Consider the following 15528-nt stretch of genomic DNA (forward strand, 5'->3'; position numbering starts at 1 on the left):
GTTCCATGGTTTACACACCCTTGCTAGTTTATTTTGAATCTTAAATTTAAGTTTTTGTCTCATAATAAGTAGACAAAAATAGTCATGTACTTTTTCATACTTTCCGTTACAACCACTAACAGACCCACATGGAGATGGTGTGTTCAGGCTCACTCACTTTTAGCAGCAAGGTGAACCTCAACTATAGTCTGATGTTTCAACATCAACGAGTTTTCTTCCATTGCTAAGCAGCTTCCCTGCTGAAGGATTTTGTAATCGTCAGTCTTGGCCAGGTCTCTCTTGAAAAAAAGAGATTTTTAACCTCATTGAGACATACCTGGTTAAATAAAGGTTACATACGTACATACAGAAACATTCCCAAACCATGATGGTGCTACAGTATTTTACATAGAGAGGAAAAAGTTCTGTTTTGGTCTCATATTACCAGAGCATCATTTCCTGGAGCCAAGTCCCCAAGCTGATTCTGGCAAACTGCTGCTGGTACTTCTTAAGGCTTTCTTTTAGCTACTTTTTCTCTAAATTCACACCAGCCATGTTTAGTCCGCTTTAATCAGACTCTAGTTCATTTGCCTAGAAAGTCCTGCTCGTTTGGCGAGGTGTGAACGCACAATTGAACTCTGACGCAAACCAAAAAAGTCCACCTACAAACGTATGTGTTGGCTCAGTTAAAGTGAAGTCCGGTGCGGTTCGAATGCATAGCTGACAGGAGATCGCTTTAAAAAACAGGAAGTAAACTGTAGTGTAGGGCATTCTGGGTGATTATCGGGTGTGAGAACACCCTTCAATTTATGGAGTCCATGACTAATAGTCCTGTCAGCATGTTTTCCAATCTCCTGTCAATTCGGGTGAACAGCCAGGCATTTGTACATGTGCATTTGTAATATTATCCCATTGTGAACGATGGATTGAACAGAGCTCCATAACAGAGATTAGGATGTTGTTCTATAATGTAACCCTATTTGAAGTTTCTCTCTATTCTGAGGGCAAATGGACAGATTTTGATTTTAATCCTCTAGTTAGTGTTGACCTGTCATGTAACATCCATTGGTGTTTGTGGCTGTAAACCAACAAAACATGGTTATAGCAGTGCTCTGAGGACTCCACTGCTGCTTCAGAGGAATAATCTCCTCTTTCCTATACTTGGGTTTCTTAAAACTGACTGCTCTTCTTCACTGATTGGATTTTCCTCGCTTTCTTGCCTCGAGGAATGCTCTGTCAGTGAAACTATGCATATGGTTTGGGTGTGGTTGCAGTCACACCCATCAATCTTGCCATTTTGCACACCGCACAGGATTGTAATTTTTCTTCCAAATAACCAACCCCATCTGATATTTTTTTTTATTTTTATTTAGTGTTGGTCCAAAACTTTAGTGAAACGAAAGCTTTAGAAAATTTAGTTGAATGTGAGAGGAGGGTTTCACAGAGATGACAGACTATAAAGTTAGCAACATGTGTCAAGAGGCTTTGACTGATTATAGTTACATACCCTGTTTTTACCTTACCACAATGTAAGCCTACCTTCAATTACGACTGTCTGACTCGCTGTTCACCATGTGGCGTGTGTATACGTGTGTGTGTGTGTGTGTGTGTGTTGGCTTCTTTATGAGCTTAGCTTATTCATTATTTAGCAGCTCCTGATGTTTTGCTTGCTCAGATGTCAGGTGCCTGCTAGGTCCTCTTCACTCCTCCTGACTGGATCTCGTTCTGCTCTGTTTGAGTCCCCTGCCCCAGAGCGACACATTCACTCTGAAACTTTCCAGTTAGTTGTACGTGTTGTTGGGGTGTTTTCTTTCTCTCACCAAGTCTAGCCTTTTTTAAGTAATTAATTTACTTATTCAGCTAAGTGTAGATGAAATTGGGAAACTTGAAAAGCGTTTGGATAATTGTCGTGGTGTAAAACCGGAGACGTTGGACCTCTCGTGAGGTAATGGAGCCGCTACCTTATTTTTTTCTATTTGTCTTTTGGAAAATCCGAGTTATGAGTAATCTTTACAGCTTGCTATAAAGAAGCAAAAAGATGGTGTGTTCACATTAGCAGACTTGTGGTAAGGCGGTAAAGTTATTTGCACAGCTGAATGTAATCTTTACTGGCCCGGGGTTCACTGGGTGCCTCGGGGAACTGCTGTCATTATTCTTGCCTTAAAGGGGCAGTATTATGTAAAATCAACGATGCATCTACTCAGTGCAGTGCTGGAGAAAACATTGCTAATAGAGGAGCCATATTGCGATGACTTCCTGAAAGAGCAGGAGTTTCTTAAAGAGACAGAGGCCTAATTTCAAGGCGTTATATCGCAAAAGTAAATTTTCTCAAGCTATATTTTATATAGGCAGCATTTTTATAACAACTGAAAGCAACAGTTACTTGATTGTGCTGTAGACACATTGCAGGGTGACATCACATGCGTAAGATCCCGCCCTCCAGGACGAAGCTGTAGGGCGGGATCTTACGATGTTTATGTTGGTTTTAGCTGTCAAGGTGTGAACATCATGCGCTAAATCTTAAATGTGCGTGTGATATATTAAAGAAAAGGGACACACTGCTTTGGTATTAATATTGCTACAACTACATAACAAGGTTCAATATCACATCACAAATAGCAAGAGAGGGAGAAGTAGGTTAGTTATGCTAGCTTGACTTTGACAACCTTACCATGTAGCTGCAGAATTCAGCACGTTTTGGTTCAGTTGGGAAAAGAAATGGCATCCCATCAGTAGAGCAGGTGTTTAAATTAACTAATCAACCAACGCTGTGTTCAGACGATCCCTGGAAGCATGATACTGTAACAGACTAAATGTTCTTGTTCTTGGTGTGGGAAATGTTTGCGTGCTTATTGGCGTTGCATCCCGATACACTAGTGGTGGCTTTGAGTTATTCTTCAATCATTTTTCTGCGTTATTTTCCCCTTGCTGTGGCACAGTGCACTGAATTAATTACTCCTACATCTCCAGGTTTCCTTTTGTCAACTGAATTGTTCTGCTACGGCAGATCGGCTATGGATGGCGAGTTAAAGAATCGTCTTTTTGCCCTCCAGCGTTGTACACATTTTCCGGATGTAAACAATAACGGTCATCATGTCTATAAAATGGTATTATGTGCCTGGAAAATACATAATACCGGCCCTTTAAATTGATACAAGAGCAGTCCCAGTCCACATGCATTAGTGAAACATTTTGCAGGGTGACTTAATGCTAAACCATGAATGAAGCTGTAAGTTTATACATGAATGTGTCCCTGTGTGTGTGTGTGGGTGCAACTTAACCCCTGTGATCTCATCTGCATCCACGGGTTGCCTAGAAACGCTGTGAAGGCATAGTATTTAACTTCCACATTATTCAAAGGAAAGAATGCTAGCCGACCCGAACAGACAGCACCGGGTCTGGCCTTACATGGACATTAGTGCAGCCAGGAATTTTTCTAAAAAGGAACAACTTGAGGTTTTCATAAATTTCAATATACATGCATGCAGAAACTTTAGAAAGTAATTGTGACATGCTAAAAAAAACATCTAATGTCTGGTAAAGTCTTTTAGAATGCTTTTATTATAACTTCTCAAATATCTGATGTCAGCTTGGATAAAGGATGCATGCTTTCCCCCCGCAAATTACACTAAATTACTTTTCCAGTTCTTTTCTAAATATACTTAAAGCCTGTTGCTCAGCGTATTGCTTCTTGCAAAACTTGAGGACACTTTGGTTTTCTTTAGGATCAACTTAAGACCATAGCTATTATCAGATAGCGAAGGCATGTGGGGCAGGAGTGGAAGGGAGCGAAAGTGAGGCTGTGCTGTCAGGTAGTCTGCTGAGAGAACATTTTAAGTGCCAATAAACTCTCACTGTGTCTGTGGAGGCCGGAGAAAGAAGGTGAAAGAGATTCAGCTTCTTCGTACTTCAAAACGAGATTTAGGGCCAGTCAGACTGACTTGTATCACCTATTATTTTTTACATTTTTCTCAATACATCAACACAAAACTACAGCTAGAAGGATGTTTCTGCTAGTGTATCCCTCTGCAAACTTTTGATAACCCCTGACCGCTTCATTTTTCATCGAAACAGGCTAAAGAAAACCGGGAAGAATGCTTTGTTGAGTAATGAAAACAACAGTGTCTTTACTAGAGAGTGAAACTCCTACATATTCACTTTTTTATCTCTGTTTCTAGAATTTACGATTTGAAATCTGCTTTCGAACAAGAGAGTTCATCAGAGTTGTGGTGTTTACTCACAGAAGCAATAGGAAATCTCATTATGATTTGTTTGAAGTTTTTTAAACTTGTTTTAAGTCTAACTTGTCATAACGAGTTTTTTGTTCAACTGAGATGTAAAAATGTTGCATGTCTCAAACAGATCACAGCTTTTTTAAAAAGGCATGAATGGACTCTGACTTTCTATCTTCTCATTCGTCTCACAAGGTCTTGCTGATTTACGACCTCCTTGTTTACGCGACACATTTTGGTTTTTAATGACATAAATCTCATAACTGGCTCTATATTTTGCTAAAACAAGAAACTTCCTCAATCTACCATGTGTTGTGTCTCGGTATATCGAGATACTGCTTCTGAATTTATTTCCTCGTTCTGGCAGTTTCTTTCTAAGCTACGTTGAATTATTGGTGAAACAGGTTGGTCTCCACGAACCATTTCATCTCTGATCCAACAGATCAACTATTGTATTTCCAATCACAGGAGTTAACAGATGTGAAGTGAGAAATGCGTATGAATAAGCATTACATCGTATTTATAATGTTAATGCCTGATGGGCGTATACTTTACTGCTTTATCACTGCAAACCCAAAGAGACCGTAGCTGATTAAAACAAAACTCTAAAATCTCTACACTTCTATAATCGAATAAGAAATTTTTCTACTGTGAAACTTTTCCAGTCAAAAACTCCACATTCTGAAGAACTGTAAGTGACAAGAGGGTTTGTGTCGCTTTTTTCTTACCTGTATGAATCCACAGTCCATCTCCGGCTGTCATCTTCTCCACATTTCCACTTCCTTTAACTTTTTATTTTTTATTATTTCCCCCCCACCACTTCCCTTTCCAAACTCGGCCTCTTATTGTTTCAAAAATACAAGGGGGGGTATGCGACGTCTCCGTCCTCCCACACATTTTATTCCTGACATCATAGCGTGGCACGTTGAAACCTGTGACGCCACCGAGGCCCATCATCCTCCCTGAGACGTGTCAGGATGTTGACATTATTTTTCTATCATTAGCCAACCTGAGCTACAGTGCAGCTTTAGCAGAATGTGCTGTTGTGTCTTCAGAACGGCAAATTTATGTTTCCATCTGGGATGATGTGGACACAGAATGGGAGCTGCCCGGGTTTACACCGGGTTCTGGACCTGGTCATTAACAGAACGTGGGAAGATGTCAAGTTTTTTCTTTTTACAGCTGTTATCAGAAACGGCAAATACGCATTTGGTCCCTTTAGTCAGATGTGAAGAACTATTCCAACATTACAATGGAAAATGTTAAATACAATACAAAGTATTTATCTTTTACATATATATATATATGTCTTTTTTACAATATGTACAACCACATTCTAGAGGCTTTTACTGAAACGTTTTCTGTCTGTATCCAAATCAGCTTTTATTTAATGTAATGAACGTGGCTGAATATTACCAAGCATCTTTTGAAAAATGGTGACTAAAATCTTGTTTTTATAACCGCAAGTAAATTTCCTCAATCGATCGCTGTATTTCTTCTCATACAGAAAACTTCTTAGGTTTTAGTTGTGCAATGAATAACTTTAATTTGCTTGATTCTAGTTTATATACACATATATATCTGATTTAGGCTCAAGTGACAAAAAGTTTGGACACCCTTGACTTAAACAGTTTGAATAATCCTACTTTTCCAAAGCAGAAAATCTGTTGTTTTCAATCTCTAAATGTTGATTAGATTCATAGCTCAGCAAAGTATTTACAAACCTCACAAATTTTGGGAAGCCAAGGACACATAAAATGCTGGGTGGCAGCAGGATGGTTGACTCAAATTGAGGCAGAGTCCTCTCGGGTTATCCGTGGGTATTTTCCAGGTACTCCTGCATCCATGTCTTCAGCAATGACTGAAAACATGGATGCTCGATTAAAAGGAGAGTCATAAATCACCCATAGGTGTGAGTGAGTCTGTGTTGTCTCTGTGATGAGCCACCTCCCTCAGGGTGTTCCCCGCCTCTCACTCCGCAATCCTTTATTGGACGTAAAGCGGTGCATTCCTTGTAACTTAAAGAATTTTGTTTTACATTAAAGTTCATGTATTAGAGCCGGCTGACTTTCTGTTGCTATCAGTTTCAAGGTACCAACATGTTGCAAACTTAAAATCCTTGGATGATTGGGCTTAATTAATGTTTGTGTCTTTGACAGTGTTGTAGTACTCGAGGTCGGTCTTGGTCTCGAGACCATTTTTTGATGGTCTCGGTCTCGTCTCGGACTTGACCGCATTTGCTCTTGGTCTTGTCTCGGTCTCGGGCGCTGAGGACTCGGCATTTTATTTCAAGACCAGTTGAGACCGCAACTGTGAAAATATCACTAAACGTACAGCATACTATCCAGTTTATTTGTTAACATCTTTGTTTTCAGTGGAAGCAGAAAGCACCAATTGAAAACCAAGCAATTACATGTTTCTGTTACTCCCACACCCCTCCCAACCTTTCACTCGCACGCGGCGCTCCAAGACATGCGCAGTGGTTTTCTCTCAGCGGCAGAAGATGTCTGTCTAATCGCCAGCAATAGAATAGCGCTGTATAAATCATAAGAAATCCGATGGCACAGCTAACTCAGCAGCGCTTCGCTTTCACAGACGGTGGGGACAACGTCTAACTTTTTTCGTCACTTAGAAAAGTACCTCAAAAAAAGGTAAGCTCCATTGACGTGATGTTAGCAAAGCTAGCTGAACAGAGACACATAAGCATTTGTAATGAAAAAAGTAACTCACTGCGCTGAATTATTGTGCGGAGGTGTTGACTGACTTGTCGCAAATATGGGACAACGCTGTGTCCAAAAGTCTGCAATATAGTGATGTGACATTCAGAAACAGTCCGATTCTTCTTAACGGCTCTTTACTTAGAAAATAGGACTGGAGTGTCACTGAGAGCTGTTGTTCTATCAGATTATCATACGCTGTCAGAATAGCATACATGCAGTGAGTACCATGCCTGCATGCGCATTAAGAAGTCCGACCGTCAGAGGAGTTGTCAGTTCACCATACACAACAAGTTATGACGAAAATAAGCCATTGAATTGTTTTCAATGATAACTGTATAGATATACATGCGTTGTCGTGGTTTCAAAGTGTATTTAAAGCAGGGTCTGGTTGCAGCTGGAGTCAGCTACAACACACGCCTGTGTAAAACTCATTAACCTACTTAACCACTAAGTCAGGATGCCATACAACTGTTAATAACAAAGTGTATAATGATCTACGTCATGATTCTATGTTGCTGATTAAATAAAATTATATATGGTAATGACTGACAGATATGACTGACAGCCATGAGTTTGTGCTAAGTGTATGACGATCTGACAGCATATAGCGACCTGACAGAACATCATTCTTTGTTCTGTAATGTAATGTTCTGCGTACACTGCAGTAGCTATGAAGATTTTATTTAATTATGTACATTGATATTTTTTAAATTAACAAATAAACAAAACACAAGAACGAAAGAGCACGCAGAGCATCCACAATACTATTTCATTGTTTTCGTTCAAAGTGACAGCTGTAATGTGTGCCATGGTGTCAGACTACCTAGCTTCATGTAGCGGGAGAGAGGGTGAGAACTGTCACGGTGAGCACCTTGTGGTTGGTTACTTCTTGCTTGTTGCTCCTTGGTCAGTGTTCATAGTTGAGCGTTATTTACCATCAGGGCATTGCCTCAATTGCTATGTTTAATGGTGCAGAGAGAGAATGGTGCTATGTTTAATGGTTTCATTATCTCTTTAGGGATGGCACGAGACCACCGTGGATTGTAGCACAGAGATGGATTTTAATATTGGTAAAATGTATTAAGTATTTAATATCTAGGTGTTTTTATGGGAATATGGATCTTTTAGATCAATTTGAGAAGTAATTTTGGTCATATTTCACATTTTATCGTATCACGTAGAACGCGCCGCTGGTCTTGGTCTTGACTTGGTCTCGACTTCCCGCGGTCTTTGTCTCGACTTGGTCTCGGACCCTAAAAGTCTTGGTCTTCTCTCTGTCTCAATACACTCTGGTCTTGGTCTTGTCTTGGTCTCGGGTTAGGTGGTCTTGACCACAACTCTTTGATCACTTCAAAGTTCTTTATTGTGTGTCATATACAGTTCATTTCTCTGTGTTCATTAGTGTTGGAAAGATCTGACCATTCAGGTTCATTCCTTTATATTTGGTTTCTAGTACTCTGCTCCCTGTGTGTCACACCAGTCCTGTTTAGTCCACTTTAATCGACTTCTAATTTGTTGGGCTAGAAAGTTCGATTGATTTGGGGAGGAGTGAATACGTAATCGAACTCCGATGCAGATAAAGTAATCAAACTTTGGTCTTCCTAAAAACCTAGATCTCGCTTCAGTTGAAGTAAACTCTGGTGCGTTTGAAACATTAGTTAGAGCCGGGAGGTATCATTGTTTTCCCAGTCAATCAAGGGCTTTTATACAGTTTCTGTATTGCAAAATCCAAATTAGGCCGGAAGGAAATCACAGAATATGTTTTAGTTTTTGAGCCATAATCTTTTAAACCTTGGTATACTTTGATACCAGAAACTTGCCCGTGTCTTGATTTCCACGAGGTTTGGTTAGTACACAGTCAAGACCAGGGGAATGTCCCACCAGGATCAAAAGTTCATCACAGGGCAAACGCCGAGACAAACATCCAGCACTGCCTCAAAACACCAGCTGTCACTTAAAATAGGTTTTCCATGCCAGTGTTATCTGAGGAATGCTCTGCATTTAGCTATATTAAGATAGTGGGAGAGTTGTTGTGTCTGGACACAAAAAATCATGTACTCTGAAGGTTTCTACAAAATGATTGTAATAAAGTAGTCGTAGCCTTTGTACAGTACATCACTTTGTGAAACAGCATTACATTTTTGATTAGGCTAAGTGTGTATTAGCTGACAAAACCTTACTTTCTGTTTATTTTTAGCTTGAGTCATTCGATTAATCCAGGTTGTTTAGTAATTTTGCTTTCACTTCAAATCTTTAACCATCACATTCTGAAATAGCAGCAATTCAGTTGCGATGTAGACATTCAACCCGCTGTTTGTCAGTTTTGTGATAAACGAGGGGAAACTTGAGTTGACTCACCGAGTATTAAAGCTATCGGGCGTTATATGCTGTGTGGCTTTCTCTGTCCAAGCACAAGGCCCCACTTTGAGCTAACCCACTTCATGTGTGGGATGGGAATGCTGACTCCATGGCTCAGCACAACCATCTTCCAACTTGTTCCCACCCAGGCAATCATACAGTGCCGTTCTCACTCTCTCTTTGTCCCCACATGACAGCTCTGTGGCGAGACTGCAACCGCTGTCTTCCCCTGTGAATCCAGTATCTAGCAGAATGAGACGAGGACAGCGTTACTGAGACGCCAGTCCACAGGGTGTCCGCCTTCTATAAAACTCGGCACCCAAAAGCAACTCGCGTAGCACATTAGCCGGAGTATCAGGTGAACGATGGGACACGTAGCATTTTGAACAAGAGCTCTATCGAAACAAATCCAAACTACGTGAAACATAATAACGGCCGCTGAAGACTCAGGACTATCACAGCTCTCACTTCATCTTGAGCTTCATCAGACTAATTCTTGCTAGAGCTGACCTCTAAAAAATGGTGAGTGGTTTTACTTGTTCCTCCTGCTCCACATGTTTGATTTCTTTGTTCGACTTGAACACAAACCCAAAGCTTTCGGCATGACAGTGAAACAGAACCCGACTACTGTGGTATTTTGTTTTCTGCAAATCAGTTTTTGGATTCACTCGGTGGTTTTAACCAGAGGTATTCCACTTTACCACAGCTTATATAAGTAAGACTGGACTTTGTTTTTTTTTTAAATTTAAGTGACGTGGTGAGTTTTGTGGAACAGAAGTGAAATCAGACAAAAGCGGGCCTGAGCCTTTCCATAACAAATAAAGAAGAAAATGGTAAAAATAAAATTTCAGATAAGAAATTTCTCTCTCTTTCTTCTTCTTAACATAATTAATTGTAATGAATAGAAACAATTATAAATGAGCTTTTTTTTATCATGGTAAGAAGTTTTTCACAATAAATGACAAACAATGCAATAAATGCTCATCTTTAACTGTAAGTGACAGAAACATGGAAACAGTGATGTAAAGACATTTCAGTTCTTTCAGCACATATGCTTCAGTACATCTCAGAACACACCTAGTGATTGCTCCTAGATATAAGTCTATGGGTGGTTGTTATTACACTCAGCATGTGACTCAGACAGAGGTGTCCTTTGTTTGACCTACCTACAAACCACATGTTCACCTAGGCAACCAAACGGGGGGAAACCCTCTGGGCAATCTCAGGTTTCAGCCGGGACATAAAAAGAAATGTTTGGGACATAAAAAAAAAAATACTACTGTTGTTACTGACCACATGGTCAGGAAACTTTCTGTGTTACTTTCATCCCTGGTGAACGAGAGTGCAGCCTGGGCCGTCTGTAGTCGAAGGGAATGTGATCTTGATTTTATTCAGGGTGAAACTTCAGGGTTTTCTGAGTAACATTTGAGCCAGTTTACATGTGTTTATTGCATAAATAAATTATTGTTGCCTTTATTTAAGAGCAACTCAAAACCTCTCCTTTTTTCTCGCTCTCTGTGCCAGTTACACTACACAAAGACCCGTTGCCATAGAAACTGACTGACAACAGCTCCCAAAAATACCTCAAACATTTCCCTCACAAAGAACAGGACGTTCAGTCCATTGCAGTGTTATGTCTTCAGGATTGGTGTTTATTTTGTGATTATTAATAAGTGATCGTCTGAACACAGCAGTGGTTGATTAGCCAATTTAAACGTCTGCTGATGATCTGTCAGAGTTGGTGTGTGGGTCGCCTTATTTACTTTAACTTATCCAAAACACCAAATTCCACATCACATCTCCATGCTAAACTTGTCAAAGTCAAGCTAGCCTAACTGATCTGCTTCCCTCTCTCTCCCTGTTTTTTTTTTATTAAAACTTTTCACTAACCTGACATCTGATACCCTTGTAATTTGTTATGAAGTTGTCACAGTTTACATAATTAATAGCAAAGAATCCCTTTTTCTTTTAACTTGCCTACATTTAAGATTTAGCGTGTTACATTGACAGAATGACAGCTAAAAACAAGATAGTCATTGTCTGCAAGCTTCTGGGGTTTTTTTTACCCTCCATCAGGGAGCAACGTGTCTACAGGCTCAGATATATACTGTACATAAATATCCCATAACAAGCTTAGCTCTACCGGGCACTTTTTGTAAGGTCTAAAATCACATTCATGACTGCAAGAATATGTAAATGTTTTAGTTTGGAAATCCGAGCAGACAGACGCTGTCTGCACCACATTAAAATGGCTGTAAGAAAATAGAACCAAAACAGAATCATGTGAGGTGGCTCACGACATGGGGGAAAGTGATCACTTTCAGTGTAATGGTCCTTAACGCAGCACTTAGTGACACACTCTAAGTATCCAGGACTAAATTGCTTGATTGAACAACTCATCTTCATTTATAGGCTAATCCACAGAAGAGCGCTATAATGAGCCGAAGGCGCATGTAATGGAATCTGCTGCGACTCCGACTTGATGGCTTTGACCCTTTCCACAATTATAGGGCCAGTATAATTCATCCATACTTTCAATGCAACAGTTGTAACAGGAAAATTAACCTGCATCCACTCTTTGTTTTATTGTATTCTGCTTTGTTATCACAAAACCAAGAGTCATGGATGTCGTGTTTGTTCGTCCCTTCAACAGAAAATGCCTCGTTGTGTCAGTCCTCTGTGGTGCTGGCATCATTTCTGAATTACTGTGATGCTTTCTCTAAAAATGGCCCCAGAGGAGCTCTGCCAAGACTGCAGTTAAAAGATCCCCCTCCCATTTCCTTTTTCCTCCTCATATATCTGTGTCTATTCTGTGTGTAGATCCAATCACCCATTCATCCAATCGGGTATTGAATCAACAAGATCACTGACTCGTTTATTCCCTCGTTGTTCATAATTACGCAACTTGGGGAGCTTCAGCACATTCAAAGCAAACAACACGGCACAGGAAGTGACTTTTATGTTATCATTTAAATTTTCAAACCTGTAGAAACCAGTCAGCTGTTCTGTCACATGACTTTTTGCCACTGAGGCGATCAAAAAGCTGCTCATGTGGGATTAAAGGTTTCATTCCTTTCTCATCTCAAGTGGTTTTGTTGCTTTTCTATCCCTGAAGCTGTACGTACGTAGCCGTGCATTTATAAAAACAAATATCTCCCTCACATCGTTTTAGAAAAATATAGACACGGGATCGGTTTCAGAAAAGTTTTCATCCACATAAATCTCTACAAATACACCACTGAGCTCTGATTTTAACATGCCAAATATACTGCTCAAAAAAATAAAGGGAACGGTTCAGTGTTCACTTAAATGTTAAAGTGTTCCCTTTATTTTTTTGAGCAGTGTACATAGGGGGCAATGTAGCACAAAGCTAACACCTATGTGAGCCAATCAGATAGCTTCAAAACAACCAGGACTTCGTGTTAGGAATTAAACATCTGTAAGTGTGGTCTGATGTTTAGGTTGAACAATTTTTAAGGAGCCTATTAGAATATAAAGTTATTAAAACACAATATGATTTCGATGGTAAAATCAGACCCTGTTCTACGTTTCGCTTCATCAAGAGGGTCTATTGATAAACAGTTACTAGCTGGAGGCGTATACGCTGTTGAAGTTTTAAATGTTATCCATCACTAACGTTTGGTCGTGTGACATGCGCCTGTTCAATCCTATGAAGCTCACCGCTAACTGCCTGCGCTGTACACAACCATCCTCCACTGCAAAGGGAGAAGTACTGAACCACCCGAGGCGGTATTTTATGTTAATTCAATGTTTCCTCCAGTGCCTTTGCCAAAACTACAGGCAGGCTTTAATTCTTAAACAGCACAAAAAATCAACATTATCGTTCACAACTTCTCCTTCTCTTTGCTTATTGGGCCAGTTGAAATTCTACCGAAGGAATCCAAGTGAATTTGAGAAAGTCCAGACGGCAAACTGAAGGGAGTTAAAATTGCGTAGGAAGGCAATAGCCACGCTAGAAACGTGCAGGATCACAACACTCAGTTTTCTAATGTACGCACATAAGCGCAAACACAAAGTTCTCTCAAATAGATCAACTTTTCATAAATAATAGTTTCTGGTGAAATAAAACAGAGCTTTTTTGTGGATAAAAGGCCAAAACAATTATAAATTAATTTGTTTCCACAGGTACACGTCTGGGCCTAAATCCATTGGCAACAGGAAACTTTGTGTCGTCAGAAAAGAACAGGAAAATATCTGAAGTTAAGTTTTTGATTGCAGAGGACAATAAAAAGGTCTCATTTGTTTAACTGCCTGCTAATTACGCCTCACGATAAACATAAAGTATGTAGCCACACCTCTGGAAGACATAATTAACTAAAAGGGTTATAGCACAGCACAGACAGGAGGTTGGTGGGGGTGCGGGGAGGCAAACTGGCTTCTCCCAATTGAAGATGGACTAATCTAAATGGGATACATCAATAAAACAGTGGAATAAAGTTGCGGGCACTTAGAAGCGTCAGCCTCCTTGCTCTGCCTCAAAAAAAACCAGAGAGTCACTGGCTGGCAGCCAGCCAATAAATTAGAAGATAAGAAATATTATTCCACTGGCACACCAGTGGGTTACTTCTATTTAAAAAGGGGAGGCGGGGATGGGGATTATCGATAATGAAATTACTTGGAGGGGGGAAAAAGCTATATGACAAGAATAGAATGCTTGGAGGTAGATCAATAAGGAGATATTGTTGTCGACAACGCTGCAGTGGCAGGGAAACGGCTCAGAGGATGCAGGATATGTAATCAGACAGTGTGTGTGTGTGTGTGTGTGTGCGTGCGTGCGTGCGTGCGTGCGTGCGTGTGTGTGTGTGTGTGCGTGTGTGTGTGTGTGTGAGTGAGACGCTTTCCTCCCTTCAGTGGATCCAGAATATCATTGACTGCTGATGCAAATTTGAGCTGAAAAGAAAACGCAAAAAAAAACCAAAAACAAATCACAAATATTGTGCAATCTTTGTGATTATGATGTATGTGTTGCATTTCAGATGCTGAACTGAAGTAAGATGGCCTCGGAAAGAACGCCGACCCCTCAGAGCAGCTCCAGGCAGAGCAGCTCTCTCTCGTCGTCCCCGATGAGGCAAGTGGCAAGTGTTCTCTCTCAAAAGGCTTGCTTGAAGGAACGCCAGTCGGAGTAGCAGAAAGATAGTTCAAGATCTTTTGGTGGTTTGGGAAGACCAAAGCAGATTTTCACTGTTTTAGGTCATCTCCTGTTGGTGTGAGGTGATCTGTAAGTTTAGAAATCAGGTAATCTGATGTTCTTGTGCTCCCAAACCATTTATGCCTGACGTTCCCTAGAAACTGGCTCTGATGCACACACATCCTGAGTCACAACTTAGTCATTTATAATTTATCTGTCAGAAACTCTTTTCAAAGACATTCTTAAAAAAAAAAAAGAAGTAACTTGCTCTGACATAACTTTGTGCAGAGACGGTTTGTCAAGGTGTCTTTTTGTGGTGAAGCCTCCAACAGGTAGAGAGTCAGAGACTCTTTATCTTACCTGACTGCAACAGTGTTCATGTAGATAATCCAAAACTTTTTCTCTGTGCTTTTTATGCAAAACTTCTTCAATTTTAAATCAAAGGTTAGCTGCTCTACATATCCTGAACTGATTCTTGTGATTCCTTTATACGATTGTGGCCCCACTGGTGAATCTCGCAGACATTCTTGGAGAACTGTGTGTAAAGACACTCAGATGATCCACTGTGCTTTTCCATAAGGATGTTATTTTCGTAAAATAACATCCTTATTTTATGACAATAATTATGTCGATTCTTGACCATATTTTTTCCCTTCCGACGATCTGGAGGACACTCCGATTTTCAGGACGTCTCTCTTAATAATCTTAAGAGGTATACCTGTTATGTGTATACCTGGGTGTGCTAACAGTGATCTGATCCATTCAGAAGGACGTCAGAAATCTGGGGCATTCATCATGATCGACTATCTTGGCCTAATATCGCACCATGTGTGGTGTTCCCTGATGACAAACAAGCACACCGTCTGCTAGCCAATCAGAAAGCATGTTGACGGAGACACAAAGGATAAACCAAAATACGCAAGACAAGACAACTGTGATGGGGAAACACAAAGTCCAGTGGACGCTAGGGACGTCTATGAATTGTGTATAGTTCACACAAACTATACTACCGCCATTGCTTCTTCCCAATCAGCCATGTTTGTTTACTCTGAACTCATGTTTGGTGTCGAGAGACTTTACAAAATTTCAA

The 15528-nt window shown here is 40.3% G+C and overlaps 1 protein-coding gene across 3 annotated transcripts in view; it reads left to right on the forward strand.

Annotated features, from left to right (window-relative positions):
- The window catches only part of insc (INSC spindle orientation adaptor protein), a 61844-nt gene that overhangs the window by 10345 nt on the left and 35971 nt on the right, over nucleotides 1–15528 (forward strand). Inside the window, exons 1-2 of one of the 3 annotated variants that reach the window (XM_008410814.3) lie at nucleotides 1767–1924; nucleotides 14287–14378. In XM_008410814.3, coding sequence (XP_008409036.1) covers nucleotides 14305–14378 — 74 coding nt within the window. In that variant the 5' untranslated portion in view covers nucleotides 1767–1924; nucleotides 14287–14304. Of the gene's footprint in view, nucleotides 1–1766; nucleotides 1925–9478; nucleotides 9812–14286; nucleotides 14379–15528 lie in introns of those variants that run through there. The other 2 variants (XM_008410813.3, XM_008410812.3) reach the window with 2 other exon arrangements.

This window comes from Poecilia reticulata, chromosome 6, assembly GCF_904066995.2.
Source record: "Poecilia reticulata chromosome 6, P_reticulata-male-v2, whole genome shotgun sequence".
NCBI classification, from domain to species: Eukaryota; Metazoa; Chordata; class Actinopteri; order Cyprinodontiformes; family Poeciliidae; genus Poecilia; species Poecilia reticulata.